Raw genomic sequence first — 16,629 nt, 5'->3', positions numbered from 1 at the left:
AAATACAAATGCCCCAAATGGGTGACAGATCATCGTTGCCTTTAGGTATAAACCTGACTATTTTGTCCACTCCTAGACTGCACTAACATCGCTATATCTGTATCATCAAAATCCAAAATACTTCAATACTTTCCATCGAGACAGCATTATTCCATATTCTAATATAACAAACCATGTATATTTTCAAAACATACAAGCGAATACTGTCAACCAAGAAATTTTATTAATATTTTACACATATAAAATAAACTAAAATATAAATAAAATAGCAGAACTGTGTTTAATCAGCTAAAGCACAAAGAATCAGTTACATGCATCACCCTGTAAATCTCCTTATAGTTACATCCCCTTGTTACACTTTTCCACTGCATATATATCCTCTCTGTAGTGTTTAAATTAATTAGAACACAATTCTTCTATAAATTATTTCTTAAATATATCATGACAGGGCTCAGGTGGTTTGAAACAGTTGGCTGTTTTACTAGAGATCATTAAACTTCTTAACCTTTAGCCCGCTGGCGGCAAGTAATTCTGCCTTTGCAACTTGTGCAGACCAAGATTAAAGTGCACATCCGTGCAGGCTGATCAAAGTCTGCACTGTTTGCTATTCACACAGTAAATTTTCAGTGAACACCCCTTTGTATAATAAGTGGCACTGCCCAAATTGAAGGATGGACCAGTCCATTTTATAAATATAGCAGGGTAAAGGTTAATCTTTCATATATATAATTAACACAAACCTAACAACTAAAGAAAACTTAACACTCTGTGACTATCAGTCAAGACACACTCAAAATACCTAAGTCATAATCCCATTGGTTCACAAATGACATAGTGGTCAAAACTAACAGAAATAACAGGGTGGTCATGAACCCATCAATAGGTAGTTATAATCTCTTTGGTAAAAATGATGGTTTCGTTTGTTTGTTTTCTTGGGTTTAATGTCACATCGACACAATTATAGGTCATATGGCGGCTTTCAAGCTGAAAATGATGGAGTAGTCAAAATGCCCTGAACTGCCCCCCTCCTCCACCCCCACCCCACCCCCACCCCAAGAAAGCACTGTCAGCTTTCCAATATCAGTTATCATGAAAGAGACAGCCTTAGAATAATAATTGAGAACCAAGAAATGCCTATGTATAGAACTTTTAATAAGCAATGTAATAGCCACAATGTTAATTCATGGTCTCACATAAATAAATCTTTGTTAAGACAGTTTAGGTATTAGTGATGTCTGACAGAATTTTTATTCAAACGTTAGCTATTCTGGTATATCTAAGCAACAGCTATATGATCAGTACATACAAAATTGGAAAACATCAATTCAAAATGTATCGAGACCTGAATACAGTAGGCAATTTAAACTCAAGCTTTGTTACAAAAAAAAATACTAAAGATATTTCACATTTATAGAGATATTTTAGCAAAAAAATTACTGAGATATCAATAAACCACTTTTAGAACTGCATCACACAGCTTAGAGATTGAGGCTGATATATATATATAAATATCAACAGAAAAGATCGTATCTGTAAAATATGTACTAGTCAGTTTGTTGAATATGAATAATATTTTCTACTTTTTTGATACAAGTATTCACACGTATTACACAGAACTATTGCGCTGAAGTAGCTTAGCTATCTGATGTTTTGACCACTGTGTCACTTCTGAGCCAAGGTGGTTTTAACCATGGGGATTTTACATTCCTTAATCAAGTGCTGGCTAATGCATACATCATAAATAAATAGTCCATGATTTATCCATGAGACAAAATTTTAGTCAAAAACAAATTTTGATGTTTTAACAATGCCCCCCATCCCACCTCTCCAAAATAAGACCTTAACATTTAGCTGAAAGACGTCTGCCTTTCTTACTGATGAATGTGCAACTTACATTAATGCTATGGGACAGAACTGTGAAAATTTAACAAGTCCTGGTCATTACATTCAAAACCAGTAGACAATAAAAGTTAATTCCTTGTCCGAAAAACAAACAAAGAAAGTTAAACAGTTTAGACCACTTCGGGTCACAACATATCTGCTTCAGTTCAATACATGCATCTCAATACGAGACTGAGGACACCTGTCAGAGTGCTCTCTTACAAAGATACACAATAGCAACATCTAGGTTATGATATCCCTACACCACTTTCAGGTTTAGCGCTGTTTTCACAGATGACGCTGCCTACAGTACGGTGTTTTCCATTATTTACTGGCCAGTTCATGGCAAGATAAAGTATCTAAATATATATACCAATAAATAATCTGTGGAAAATACAGCTTGTATTTCTTGAATATTTACAAACTGGTGGCAACAAAAGTCTGTATCACACATGTGGAAATTACAAATACGTATCATGCATGTGTTTGCTCTTCTTTCATTAATATTCATAACCCAATTCTATAAATATTTCGAATCAAAATAACTAAAACAACTGAGTCAAGTCTAACAAGACCACTTTCTAACGGAAAATACTGATATGACTATCAGTAGCTTGACCTAAAATGTGCTATTTGGCTCTCATAGATTTTACCAGACTGGATCATACTTGGTGTGCATGCGCCAAGTGGTGTTCCACATCTGACAAAAATCCAATCCAGCTAAATCCAACATTCCAAATTGAGCTACTGTAATAATAACCTTATCATATGTAAAGAAAAGCAATGTTAGGATATAGCTGAGACAGTGTATTACTGATACACTGCGGCTCATATTGTCAGAATATGTCAGGATATAGCCGAGACAGAGTATTACTGATACACTGCGGCTCATATTGTCAGAATATGTCAGGATATAGCTGAGACAGAGTATTACTGATACACTGCGGCTCATATTGTCAGAATTAACTGAGACAGAGTATTACTGATACACTGCGGCTCATATTGTCAGAATATAGCTGAGACAGAGTATTACTGATACATTGCGGCTCATATTGTCAGAATATAGCTGAGACAGAGTATTACTGATACAATGCGGCTCATATTGTCAGAATATGTCAGGATATAGCTGAGACACAGTATTACTGATACAATGCGGCTCATATTGTCAGAATATGTCAGGATATAGCTGAGACAGAGTATTACTGATACACTGCGGCTCATATTGTCAGAATATGTCAGGATATAGCTGAGACAAGAGTATTACTGATACACTGCGGCTCATATTGTCAGAATATGTCAGGATATAGCTGAGACAGCGTATTACTGATACATTGCGGCTCATATTGTCAGAATATAGCTGAGACAGAGTATTACTGATACACTGCGGCTCATATTGTCAGAATATGTCAGGATATAGCTGAGACAGAGTATTACTGATACACTGCGGCTCATATTGTCAGATTATGTCAGGATATAGCTGAGACAGAGTATTACTGATACAATGCGGCTCATATTGTCAAAATGTAAACAATATAATTTAGTAATTTCACAGACATGATTTGGTAATAAGAGCTGTCTGTAAGACAGCACGCTTGGCTTTTCTCAGTGCTTGATTCTGAATTAGAGCTTTGCCTGTATAAACTTTATAAAACTTCAAACAAAAAAGTTAAAAAGGGCCATAACTCTGCCAAAATTTAAATCAGAGTTATAGGGATTGTTTCACCTGGTGTAGACTTTGATAGTAAATAATTATTTTAAGTTTCAAGTCAAAAGCTTTGATAGTAACAGAGATATTTGACTATCAAAAACTTTAACCAAAAAATTCTCTAAGTTAACAAGAGGCATAACTCTGTCAAAATTCAAATCAGAGGTATGGGGATTGTTTCTCCTGATGTAGACTTAGATAGTAAATAACTATTTTAAGTTTCAAGTTAAAGCTTTAATAGTAACAGAGATATTTGACTTAATCAAAAAAATTAACCAAAGGCGATGGCGAATACTTAGCCAGGGCAAGTGCAATAGCTCTACTTTATCTTTGAAAAGTCAAGCTAAAAAATGAAATACTGCAGTTTTGTATATGACAATAAAATTGAATCTCTTCATAAACAGGTCATAATGAAAATAGGTGTAAAGTTGTAAAAATTACCGAACACAAAAATTTGAGATTCTATATTTCAGAGATTCTTACACTGTCATGTAGTGTACAGAGCACCATGTATACAGTGTATTATCATGCATGCCCCGTACACAGTGGTGTGTGCATTGCATCATGTACATAGTTCCATATCATGTATATATTGGCATGACCCATACACAGTGGTGTGTGCATTGCATCATGTACATAGTTTCATATCATGTATATATTGGAATGTCCTGTACACACTGCCATGTAGTGTACAAAGTGTCATGTAGTATATGCAGTTTCTCCTTTTGGACAACACTGACACGAGTTATTTTGAAGTTTTTAGACATAACTGACAAACATATCAAATAACTGAGGTAAAGATTTCTGCATAACATTTTTAAAGGTCAATATATGTCAGGTTATAATCCAACTAAAATCAGATATATATATGCACATACATACAGACTTTAACAAGGCTTTCAATAACAGCTAGAGCTATTCATGTGTTCAAGCAATTAAACATCCCAGTTTTACACAGAAGTGTACCAAGGGTATCAATGAATGTACACAAAGTGGTGAAATTTTTAAGTTTGCCTTTACAATCCAGGTTATAGCAGGCATTTCTGCCGCTACTGTAAAGAAATCTAAACATGCATAGTCAAGCACAGGACAGCTGGAAAAAACAACCTTTATTATTTAGAAAACATTGAAACAATAAGTTTTCTCCTTATTTTTGACCATCTTAATTCATTATTTGAATTGCTATTTTCAAAGTTAGCAATTTACTTTTTAAGTTTAAAACATAAGTGTACACAAAAAGGCATACAGAATTATGGCTAGCTAAGCCACTGTTGTATATATATATACTTGTTCATTGACCACCAACACCCTATTTCTAACATATTTACATTATCTGTTTTATAATAAACAATCACAACTGGTATCAAAAATAGTTTTGGTGTCTTTTTAAATGTTCAGTTAAAACATTATCATTAAAGCTCACTACTTCTAAAGCTTTATATCTCATCCTCAACAACTAATTGGTTTAAAAGCTCTTTTTTTTATTTACACAAGTTTCTACTAATTTGTTCTGGCAAGTAAACTTTATACATAAATGTATTTTCAAAAACTATCAATATTTATCACATCTTGTTTACCATTCATACCAGGGGTTACAAAAGGCTTATAATTTCAAATATTCTTTCATTTAACATAATTATCACCACCTCAGCACAAAAAAAGATGTGACGATACTTTCCAAGTTTTAACAATGACTCATCATCTGTTCATTTCTAATACATTAATTTCAAAGCACCACTTCAATAACTGTCCAACAGAATCATTTGTCTATGATTTCCTCATTCCACACTGTAGTAAGTTTAAATAAATCTCCATCAATATTGCAACAATTGTTTGCCATGCAAACCTGTAAACTAAATCTAAAACATTTCTACATTTTACGACTAATTATTTCTACTTGACACAACTATTATTTCTAAACCAAAGTGGTTTTTTGCTTGACGGTCCTTCAAAATCTAAAATCTTAAACATTTTTACTTATATGATAACTCTATCCCATTATGACAATGATATTTCAATTCCTGCCCAGTATACTTTGCTAGAAGAATGACAATTCAAGCTTGTAATTCTCTTCATAAATCATAGCACAGCTGTAATCTTGCAGTGTTACATATTTTGTTCATTATTCAATGCAGACTGTTAGTATTGTAAACCACCATGGCAACACTGATACTCCTAGCTGTAGAATGTGAGCACACTTTGTTGGTTGCCACGTAGCAGAAGTATAGGTGGCATGTCTCTGGTTAGAGTCTCCAGCCAGGCCATGTACAAACTGCTGGAGCATGTTCCCTTCCTTGGAACCGGTAATGTCCTGAAACAATACAATAATACAATAAGTATCAATGTTATAGTAAAATCATAGCAAGTAGAAGGTTAAATATATTATAGCATAAGTCAGTATGAGGCATATATAGTATAGCCAGTCAGTGTATGGTATATACTTTATAGTTAGTATAAGGTAAATACACCATAATTATAAATCAGTTTGAGTTAAACATATAAAAGTCATAGTGTGAGGTAACTATACTATAGTCATTGTGTGAGGTAAATATACTAAAGTCGTTGTCCATATGAGGTAAATCTATCATAATGAAGTCAGTGAGAGGTAAAATTACTTCAGTCCCAGTCAGTGTGAGATATACAATGATAGTCATTGTCCGTGTGAGGTAAATAGACTATAGTTGAGTGAGTGAGAGATAATATTAGTGCAGTCATAGTCTCTGTGAGGTAAATATACTATAGTAATAGGTAGTGTAAGGTAAATATACTATAGTATTAAAATTAAGTCAGTGAGAGGTCAAATTACTATATTCATAGTCAGTGTAAAGTAGATATAATATAGTCAAGTCAGTGAGAGGTGAAATTACTATAGTCAGTCAGTGTGAAGTGAATATTCTACAGTCATTGTCCTTGTGAGGTAAATATTCTAGTCATCGACTGTGTGATGTAAATAAACAACAGTTATTGTCCATGTATGGTAAATACATTAATGTCATAGTGAGTTTGAAGAAAATGTACTATAGTCAACATAGTTAGAGGTAAATATACTACAGCCATTGTCTGTGTGAGGTAAATATGCTATAGTCATAGCATTTACCTCTCACTTACTATGGCTATAGCGTATTTACCTCACACAGACAATGACTGTGGTATATTTACCTCACACAAACTATGACTATAGTGTATTTACCTCTCACTAACTATGACTATAGTGTATTTACCTCACACAGACAATGACTGTGGTATATTTACCTCTCATTAACTATGACTATAGTGTATTTACTAGGGCTTCGGAAATTTTGATAACTCAATCGGTCTGAAACGAAAATCCTGACATCCGCACTACCCCACCCACCGCATTCCCAATACTACATATTTTGTAAAACGTGATAGAGTAAAGAAATAAGCATGTCATGCATTAAAACTGAGTTACCGTTCACCGCGTGTTTCCATACAATGAAGACAGTTATTCATACATGTGATAAGTTCAGAATCCCAAAACTGGAGGTTTGCCATTTTTCAGCTGGAGTTGGGGTCTCAAAACTGGAGGTTTTGCGATTTTGGTACATGGCATTCCCTGTCTGATATTTGTCTTTGTTTTTATCGACATAAATTAAGCGTGCGGACACAAAACTTAAAGAAAAAATCCAACATTTTAAAAAGGCCACACAATAATGCATAAGTCTACACCAGAAGAAACAATCCTCATAACTCTTGATTTGAATTTTGACAGAGTTATGCCGAGTGTATATCAAAATTCCCTTGATCAAAATCCCCTCCACTGAAAAATGACTGGGTGTTACAAAATCCCCTTCACACACTTGCAGGTGGTATCATAATCCCCTCTGTGATTAACATTATAGATATATAGATATCAGTGCACCAAATTATATTATGTTTGCTAAAGGCATTGTATTTACGTGCTTTATGCAATAGACTTTTAAGTTGTATATAGTTGTATTTGAACTTGATGAAATAAGTAAAAATTACGTCAATTCCTTACCCCACCCACATTCGTATAAAAATACTGATCTTAACGATTTTGACATGAAAAACAGAAAACAGAAATGCATCAACATGTATTTACCTTTACCAAAATAAGGTAGATTGATGTTATCAAATAAATGAGTGTGTGTTTTCATCCAATTTTCGATGAAAGTCCGACTTTATTAGCAAATTAATTTGGTAAACATTGGAAGAAAATGGCGTAACTGCATAAGGGGAAGTAACATTCATGTTCTAAAAATAGTAATGGGTTGGTTTTTCCAACAATTATTTATGTGATTTTATTAATTTGAATTATCAAAAATTCATTTCAGCTGGGAATTATTTCTTATGACTGGGAGTTGTTTGCTTCAAATTGGTAAAAAATGGAGCCTAATTAGCATTGAGAATGGGCCGATATTCGGCCCCGTGAGACAGATGGAAAAGGCCCTGCTTGTCAAATCCCTTATGAAAACAAACAATTAATGATCATGTTATCAAATTTCACCTGTGAAAAACAACTCTTTCCTCCAGCTACCTGTGTGTCAAACATGTATAATACACAACAGTCAGTGACACTTTGCGTTTCTGTGTAAACATGTTTTGCACTCCTCGGTAATTATCAACCCAGTGATAATACTGATTTTTTTTTTTTTTTTTTTTTTTTTTTTTTGTGAAAAGCGGGAGAATTATGGTTCTGGTCGGGAGACGGGAGGCAAGGTGAAAAATTCGGGATTTTGACCCTCCCGCGCGGGAGATCACATGTATGGTTATTCAGTGTTATGTGTGATCGTTATGTGTGTCTTTTATCTATGATAATTAAATTATGTCCTTTATCTGAGAAAATTATACTCAATAATTTTTATCCCAGTGAGGCCAAGTAACCTTTCTTCTATTTGAAGTGTCTTTGACTCCAGTAAGTTAACCTCTCACTGTCTACGACTAAACCATTAGTATATTAACCTCTCACTAACTATGACTATAGTGTATGTACAGGGCTCCGGAAATTTTGATAACTCAATCGGTCCGAAACGAAAATCCTGACATCGGCGCTACCCCACCCACCGCATTCCCAATATTACATATTTTGTAAAACGTGATAGAGTAAAGAAATAAGCATGTCATGCATTAAAACTGAGTTACTGGTCACCGCGAGTTACCATACAATGAAGACAATTATTCAGTGTTATGTGTGATCGTTACTTTGTTTAAATTTCGATGTTTTTCCTGCAAGGATAAAATTGCCGGCATTGACACCGAGTATGTAACTAGTCTAAAAACCAACGCACGTGACTTTGGTACCGTATACACGGCAAATACTCTGTAATGTTTCCTCATTCTTTGACGGAATTCTATAAAATACAATGCGTCAAAGTGAATTACACGACACATATTCTCTGCTAAACAGCCTCAGTATTTTAAGAATACTCTGCCGTGGACCGAATGTGTACGTTATGTGAACACTGAGATCGAATTTCCCGCATATATAGTACCCAAAAGGTCACGCGGGTTGGCCACGGATATTTCATTTCACTTACGTTGTACTTCAATAAGCAACTACATTTTATAAAGTTATATGTTCTCTCCAGATGTAAACAAAATTTCATTTTGAAACGTTTTTTTTAAAAGACCAATTTGATAAACAGCGCCACTCCGGTTTTCTTTATCATTCATGTTTGCCGGCCCATTTTTTTTTCTTTTTCTTTTTGGTACAGTCGGGTTTCAAAGACGATTTTCTGCACTTGTTTCAACTGGAGCCCCAACAAATGAATCATGTAATTTTTTCAAATCAAGTTATTATAAAAAATACTTTTATCGGTTTTCCGTGTGATGTCTCTTTAAATCAAAGACCGATAATGTACATGATTAAATGCAGTGACCTTTTGTTTTTTTTTTCCCGTGATCAGACATAACCTTTTGAAATAAACCATTCGTCGGATTCTAAATAAAAGAAGTGAATCCCCGTCGAAATGATTTGGATCCAGTCAGAAACATTTGGAAACCAGTCAAAAATGTTTAATGACATTGCAGTCGGCCGGCTGTCTGCAAACATTAAAGGATGTGCCACGCGAGCGCTGATTGCATCACGTGCTAATTATGGACCGATTATCAAAGTGACAATCAGACCGATTGATACGTTTATTGATTATCTGAGGGTGCGACCAACAATTTCCTGCTTGGCAGGTGGTCGTGTATTGAGATATCAGACCCAAATTTATACTTTTCTCCATTTTTACGGGACCGATTTTTTTCGTTTTTTCACTTCACGAATCGGTCTGAAAAGTCAAAAATCGGTCCAAAACCGACAAACCGGCAAATTTCCGAAGCCCTGTGTATGTACCTCACACAGACAATGACTAGTGTATTTACCTCTAACTATGACTATAGTGTATTTACCTAACACAGACAATGACTGTGGTATATTTACATCTCACTAACTATGACTATAGTGTATTTACCTCACACAGACAATGACTGTGGTATATTTACCTCTCACTAACTATGACTATAGTGTATTTACCCCACACAGATAATGACTGTGGTATATTTACCTCTCACTAACTATGACTATAGTGTATTTACCTCACACAGACAGTGACTGTGGTATATTTACCTCTCACTAACTATGACTATAGTGTATTTACCTCACACAGACAATGACTGTGGTATATAGTTGTTGACAGTTAAATACTACATGTAAGTATGAAGCTGCAGCTGCCAGATAGTGGAATTCCAGGAAAGAGGAAGTGACTTCTTGACCTTTCCTCAAGGGAAACAACTATGGGAAGACTTAAAAATTAAGGCTTGGGAATTTGTTCCCCTTTGCTATCCCTAAAGGATACTGAGAGATTTACTCCCCTTTAATAAAACTGCATTATTGTGAAATCACTAAGCATAAGTATTTTCAAACCACTTCATTAAGTTCTTGTTTCTTTTGTTTTGTTTTAAGCCACACGAAAACAATATTGGTTACATGGCAACTTTCCTGATTAATGGCTGAAGGAAGATACCAGGTGCCCTTCCAGAAATTACTGTAAATATTGGAGGCCCATTAATTTAATTCTTAAATCAAAATTCAAGACAGACTGCATCAACTGGCATTGATCTTGCAAATCTATTTCCACTGAAGTTTTGTGACAAGTACGATGTTTTCAACACAGCATTCATACTTACATGTAGTATTTAACTGTCAACAACTTTATCAAAATAACAAATATCTAATTCATTGACAAATGACTTACATGACAATTAGAGAAGCATCCATAGAATGTTCCTGCAGAAGTTCACGAAGTCTCATCTGGCGATTTGTCTAAAATATACATAAAAAAAAAATAACTGTAATATGTAACTTAGTCTTAAGTTGCAACATCTCAGAAAAAAAATTGCAGCACCTTACAATAACAATCCTGACCACCTGATGTTATCTTACTGCTTTAAACTTTAAAGTTATTATGACCTGAACACGTAAAATTCTATTAAAATAGTTTTGACAATAAAGCATACTACAATTTACAGCTATTTAGGGGAATTTCTTTTCCCTGGCCAAAATCAGCAGTCTTAACAGTCCACAACCTTTCAAGGTCTGTGTGAACCATGCTGTACAAAAACTGTATTAACTCTAACCTTTTCTTTTAATAGTAGCATTTCATCTTCTGTTGTTTTCCAGGGGTATTGTTCCACTGTCTCTCCATTGTCTTCATCCAGAACCAAACCCTTCAGTAATTCATTAAACTCTTGCTTGCTACAAAAAATCAAAGATATGTTAGCAAGTGAAGAACTTAAGCCCTCTCCCTCTCCAATAAAAACTTATCAAAATCAATTCTTTTACAAGGTTCCCAACTTAAAGGTAGAAGGATCCTATGTGATTCACTAACAGTGATTCTAAGTTTTCAGTATTTACTGAAGCCATATATTATACTTGTAACACTATCAGAGCTTTTAACAGATTAACCCTTACCCTACTGAATTTCTATAATGAACTTGTCAATCTTCCAATTTGGACAGTACCATTAACTGTTAAAAGGGGTGCTTACCAAACAAGAGCTGTCCGTAAGACAGCGTGCTTGACTTTTCTCAGTGCTTTAGAGCTAGAATTAGAGCTTTGCTAGTAAAAAAAAATCTAAGTTAAAAAGGGACATAACTCTGTTAAAATTCAAATCTGAGTAATGGGGATTGTTTCTTCTGGTGTAGACTTTGATAGTAAATAACTATTTTAAGTTTCAAGTCAAAAGCTTTGATAGTAACAGAGATATTTGACTTCATCAAAAAAAATTTAACAAAAAATTCTAAGTTAAAAAAGGGGCAAAATTCTGTCAAAATTCAAATCACAGTTATAGGGACTGTTTCTTCTGGTGTAGACTTTGATCGTAAATAAGTAATTTAAGTTTCAAGTCAATAGTTTTGACAGTAGCAGAGATATTTGACTTTATCAAAAACTTTAACCAAAAATTCTAAGTTAAAAAGGGGCATAATTCTGTCAAAATTCAATCAGAGTTATGGGGATTGTTTCTCCTGGTGTAGACTTTGATGGTAAATAGGTATTTTAAGTTTCAAGTCAATAGCTTTGATAGTAACAGAGATATTTGACTTTATCAAAAACTTTAACCAAAAATTCTAAGTTAAAAAGGGGCATAATTCTGTCAAAATTCAATCAGAGATATGGGGATTGTTTCCCCTGGTGTAGACTTTGATGGTAAATAGGTATTTTAAGTTTCAAGTCAATAGCTTTGATAGTAACAGATATATTTGACTTTATCAAAAACTTTAACCAAAAATTCTAAGTTAAAAAAGGGGCATAATTCTGTCAAAATTCAAATTAGAGTTATGGGAATTGTTTCTCCTGGTGTAGACTTTGATAGTAAACAAGTATTTTAAGTTTCAAGTCAATAGCTTTTATAGTAACAGAGATATTTGACTTTATCAAAAACTTTAACCAACGGTGACGGCAACGCCGACACCGGGTGAGTGCAATAGCTCCACTTTTTCTTTGAAAAGTCGAGCTAAAAAGATACTGAATAGTGAACAATGCAGATCATGATAAGACTGCATTGATGTGCAGGCTGATCATGATTTACACTGGACACAAAGGCAGAATTTAGCGATGTCCAGCATGGTAAGGGCGGGCTAAACATATTAATAAAACATACAGGGAAGACTTGTAAGACCTAGTTATAAAATATAAACTGGAACACTTCTAAGTAGTTGTATGGACAATTATATCAAATGCTACAGAAAAACTGCATGTACTTTAAAAAATTTTCATCAATTGAAATCTGATATCAATTCAATGGGAACTGGCATGCTTACACACTATAACACAACTACAAGCTACTTTTTTGAATTTAAAGCTGTCAATCAATGGAGGCAACTTACCTTTTCTCTGTTGGCAATTTGCCAATATCAGCAATAATTTTCATATCCTGGCATTCTATACGAAACTTGCTTAATAACTGTGCCATTCTGAAAAGCATGTGAAAGCTTTAATGAAAAGAATATCTGCTGAAATAAGCTGGAAAAACTGAAAAAAATGTTTTTACTTGTAATGATGGCATGGTGCAGTAATTTTTCTTTGCTCTTTAGAAACACAATAAACATGGTGACAAACATTATCAGACATAAACTGTTTTAAAATTTTTATATATCGGCACACTTATTCCACTTTAGTATCAAGGCCTGTCATAAAGATGTTCTGTTTATGGTGCATGTCATTACCTAAGATGCCATAAATATTTTGATTTAAACTTTTTTATTTTTTTTGGTATGTTTTGAGAGAATTACATGTAAACTGATATTTTAAAGCTGGTTAAATGGCAAGTTAACTGAAATAACATGAAAATTTAGTTTCCAAAAAGTTTGGTAATGCCTGTTTAAAATGGGAAAGTCAAATAGTGCATGCGGTCTCTTATTCACAGGTTAGAATAAACGTAAATGTTTAATTTGTAAACGAAACACTTTACAGCCAGGTCAACTTGGTTCACTGATGGTTTGAATGTTAAGACCATGCTAAGAAAGTCAAAAGGTTGTCTTTATGCTCCCCTGACCTTTATTCACAAGTTAGCATGAACTGAAAATATTTAATTCCGAATGAAACTAGAGGTATGAAGTGAGGTGGTGTATGTTGTCTGTAGCAAAAATCATGCTTAAGAATGCAAAACCTTTAATGTGTTTATGTGTAACAGGTTTAGATAAACAGAAAAAACAATGTTGGAAATAAAACTTCTGAGTTGAAACCATGCACAAAACTTGCTGTCTTTGGCCCGAACACCTCTGCCCTTGAAATATATACAATGTAACAGTAACTCAAAAAATCTTAATAATTTGTAACACTTTTGTGGGGTTCAAAGAGAGTATAAAATATTCAAAAAGTAAGGAACTGATAACTGTCAACTGTTTTTATTCAAAAATTAACAATGTAATTAAACAGTTAACTAGACACTCATACATTATCACATAATACACCATGATCGAGGTACAAATCTGCAGGTATCCAAACTAGACATTGCTCTCAATATTATCCCCTGGAGAACCACTCAATTTATACTCTGACCGTAATTTATAGATGAAAATGTGCTTCTTTTTTTTCTTATAACTATAACTTCCTTAAATTTATATGCATTTATAAATTCTTTCTTAGTTTAAAATTGTGCACTACTGTTATTAAAATATATCTAGAACACCGTTTCTGGCAGATCCTAGGCTTAAGTGAGGAAATAAAATTAATTACTGTTTTTGTTCCCTGACAAGTTCCCCTCTCTTGGTTCCTGCAGTAAAGACGCGCAATCCACAGTTCTTCCACTGTTGTTTAGTTTGCAGGATGTAGGGTACCAGTAACGTCAGACCTAAAACATGCAATAGAAGTAACTAGATAAGTGGTTCCATGCCCAAGGCTTCCAACTGTCAGTAATTGCTGCACTGACCAGTGCTTTAGGGTTCCATGCCTTCATTTAATGACCTAACCAGTCAATTTTTGAAGGAAGCACTAACAAAAAGCAATAGTTTAACTCTGTCAAAATCATCTTTACAATCAATATACAATATAAAAATTATTTACTTGCAAAATATATAACTGTACACAAGATATTTTTCTAGGGCTTAAAACTTTTTTCAAACGGAAAAAAATACCTCCATCATCAAAGAGCCACCAGACATCAATAGTTCCCTTCTGTTTCTTTGCAAAGTGTATACTTGATTCAATTTTTGACAGTGACCGTGAGAAACTTGTGTTTAAGTCCTCTGGCGTCTGTGCCTCCAGGTCCTGCGGTGGAGTCTCTACCTCTGGGCTACTGTTGCGGCGGGACGGACTTGGTAATGGACTGTCTTCTTCCATTGCTGAAAAAGATTATTTTGAAGAAGAATTTCAATTAATGTACTAACTTAACATCCAAACTTTTAGTTTTCTTTATGGTTTCAACTGAAGTAACATCAATGCCATCACAAAGTCAATGACTAATCAATTTTACACTTCATAATTTATTTCAGAATGTCACTAAACACCTAACCCTAAAACAGAGTGTCTGTCTTGAAATATCTATATAGCCTAGCATGTCTTTATAAATAATACAATATCACTACTTGATACTTATATATAAAAAAAATGCCAACAAAAAACAAGCCAAGTGGGGGATGTAAATTACCAATATTTAAAGAAAAAGCTTTAAAACATGCCTGATAGAGGAAGGTGGGGGTTAGTGCCAATATTTAAAGAAGAAAGGTTTAAAACATGCCTTAAAACATGCTAGGTGGGGTGCTGGGTCATGTACCAATATCTAAACAAGAGGGTCATGATGACCCTGGATCGCTCACCAGGCAGTAATATGAGCTACATGTTTCAAATGTCAAACTGATGATTTTTAGAAATTTTTTGGAAATTTTTCTGACGTACAATCAAGTAACCCCTGGGGCGGGGCCAATTTTTTACCCCATGGGCCATGATGTGAACAAAGTTTGTAGAAGTCTACTAGGCAATGTTACATATCAAATATCAAAGATCTAAGCCTTCTGGTTTATTTGTAGCAAATTTATGAAGATTTCCCTATGTAGAATCAAGTAACCCCTGGGGCTAGGTCAATTTGACCCTGGGGGGGGTCAAGATTTGAACAAATTTTGTAGAGGTCCACTAGGCAATGCTACATGTCAAATATATAAGCTCTAGGCCTTCTGGTTTATTTTTAGAAAATTTTTAAGATTTTTCTATGTACAATCAAGTAACCCCAAAGGGGTCAATTTGACCCCAGGGGTCATGATTTGAACAAATTTTGTAGAAGTCTACTAGGCAATGCTACATGTCAAATATCTAAGATCTAGGCCTTCTGGTTTATTTTTAGAAACTTTTTGAAGATTTTCCTATGTAAAATCAAGTGACCCCTGGGGCAGGGTCAATTTTGACTCCGGGGGTCATGATTTGAATAAATTTTGTAGAGGTCCACTAGGCAATGCTACATGTCAAATATCTAAGCTCTAGGCCTTCTGGTTTGTTTTTAGAACATTTTTTAAGATTTTCCTATGTAAAATCAAGTGACCCCTCGGATGGGATTAATTTTGACCCCAGGGGTCATGGTTTGAATAAATTTTGTAGAGGTCCACTAGGCAATGCTACATGTCAAATACCTAACTTCTAGGCCTTCTGGTTTATTTTTAGAAAATTTTGAAGATTTTTCTATGTACAAACAAGTAACCCCATGGGGCGGGGTCAATTTGACCCCGGAGGGTCATGATTAGAACAAATCTTGTAGAAGTCTGAGGCAATGCTACATGTCAAATATCTAAGATCTAGGCCTTCTGGTTTATTTTTAGAAAATTTTTGAAGATTTTCCTATGTAAAATCAAGTGACCCCTGGGGCGGAGTCAATTTTGAACCCAAGGTTCATGATTTGAACAAATTTTGTAGAGGTCCACTAGGCAATGCTACATGTGAAATATCTAAGCCCTAGGCCTTCTGGTTTATTTTTAGGAATTTTTTGAAGATTTTCCCATGTAAAATCAAGTGACCCCTGGGGCGGGGTCAATTTTGACCCCGGGGTCATGATTTGAACAACTTAAGTAGAAGTCCACTAGGCAAT

General features: G+C 34.5%; 1 protein-coding gene across 4 annotated transcripts in view; it reads right to left on the bottom strand.

Moving 5' to 3' along the window:
• Positions 1-201: 201 nt before the first annotated feature.
• The window catches only part of LOC123565369 (solute carrier family 12 member 3-like), a 108,101-nt gene continuing 91,673 nt past the window's right edge, over positions 202-16,629 (bottom strand). For all 4 annotated transcript variants that reach the window (XM_053549881.1, XM_053549882.1, XM_053549883.1 and 1 more), the window contains 6 exons: positions 14,693-14,899; positions 14,295-14,409; positions 12,944-13,030; positions 11,195-11,312; positions 10,813-10,880; positions 202-5,897 (listed from right to left, as the gene is read on the bottom strand). In XM_053549881.1, the coding sequence (XP_053405856.1) occupies positions 5,762-5,897; positions 10,813-10,880; positions 11,195-11,312; positions 12,944-13,030; positions 14,295-14,409; positions 14,693-14,899 (731 nt within the window). In that variant the 3' untranslated portion in view covers positions 202-5,761. The remainder of the gene's footprint in view (positions 5,898-10,812; positions 10,881-11,194; positions 11,313-12,943; positions 13,031-14,294; positions 14,410-14,692; positions 14,900-16,629) is intronic.

This window comes from Mercenaria mercenaria, chromosome 8 (genome assembly GCF_021730395.1).
Source record: "Mercenaria mercenaria strain notata chromosome 8, MADL_Memer_1, whole genome shotgun sequence".
NCBI lineage: Eukaryota > Metazoa > Mollusca > Bivalvia > Venerida > Veneridae > Mercenaria > Mercenaria mercenaria.
The sequence above is the reverse complement of the archived record's forward strand: the minus strand, read 5'-3'. Positions and strand labels throughout refer to the sequence as shown.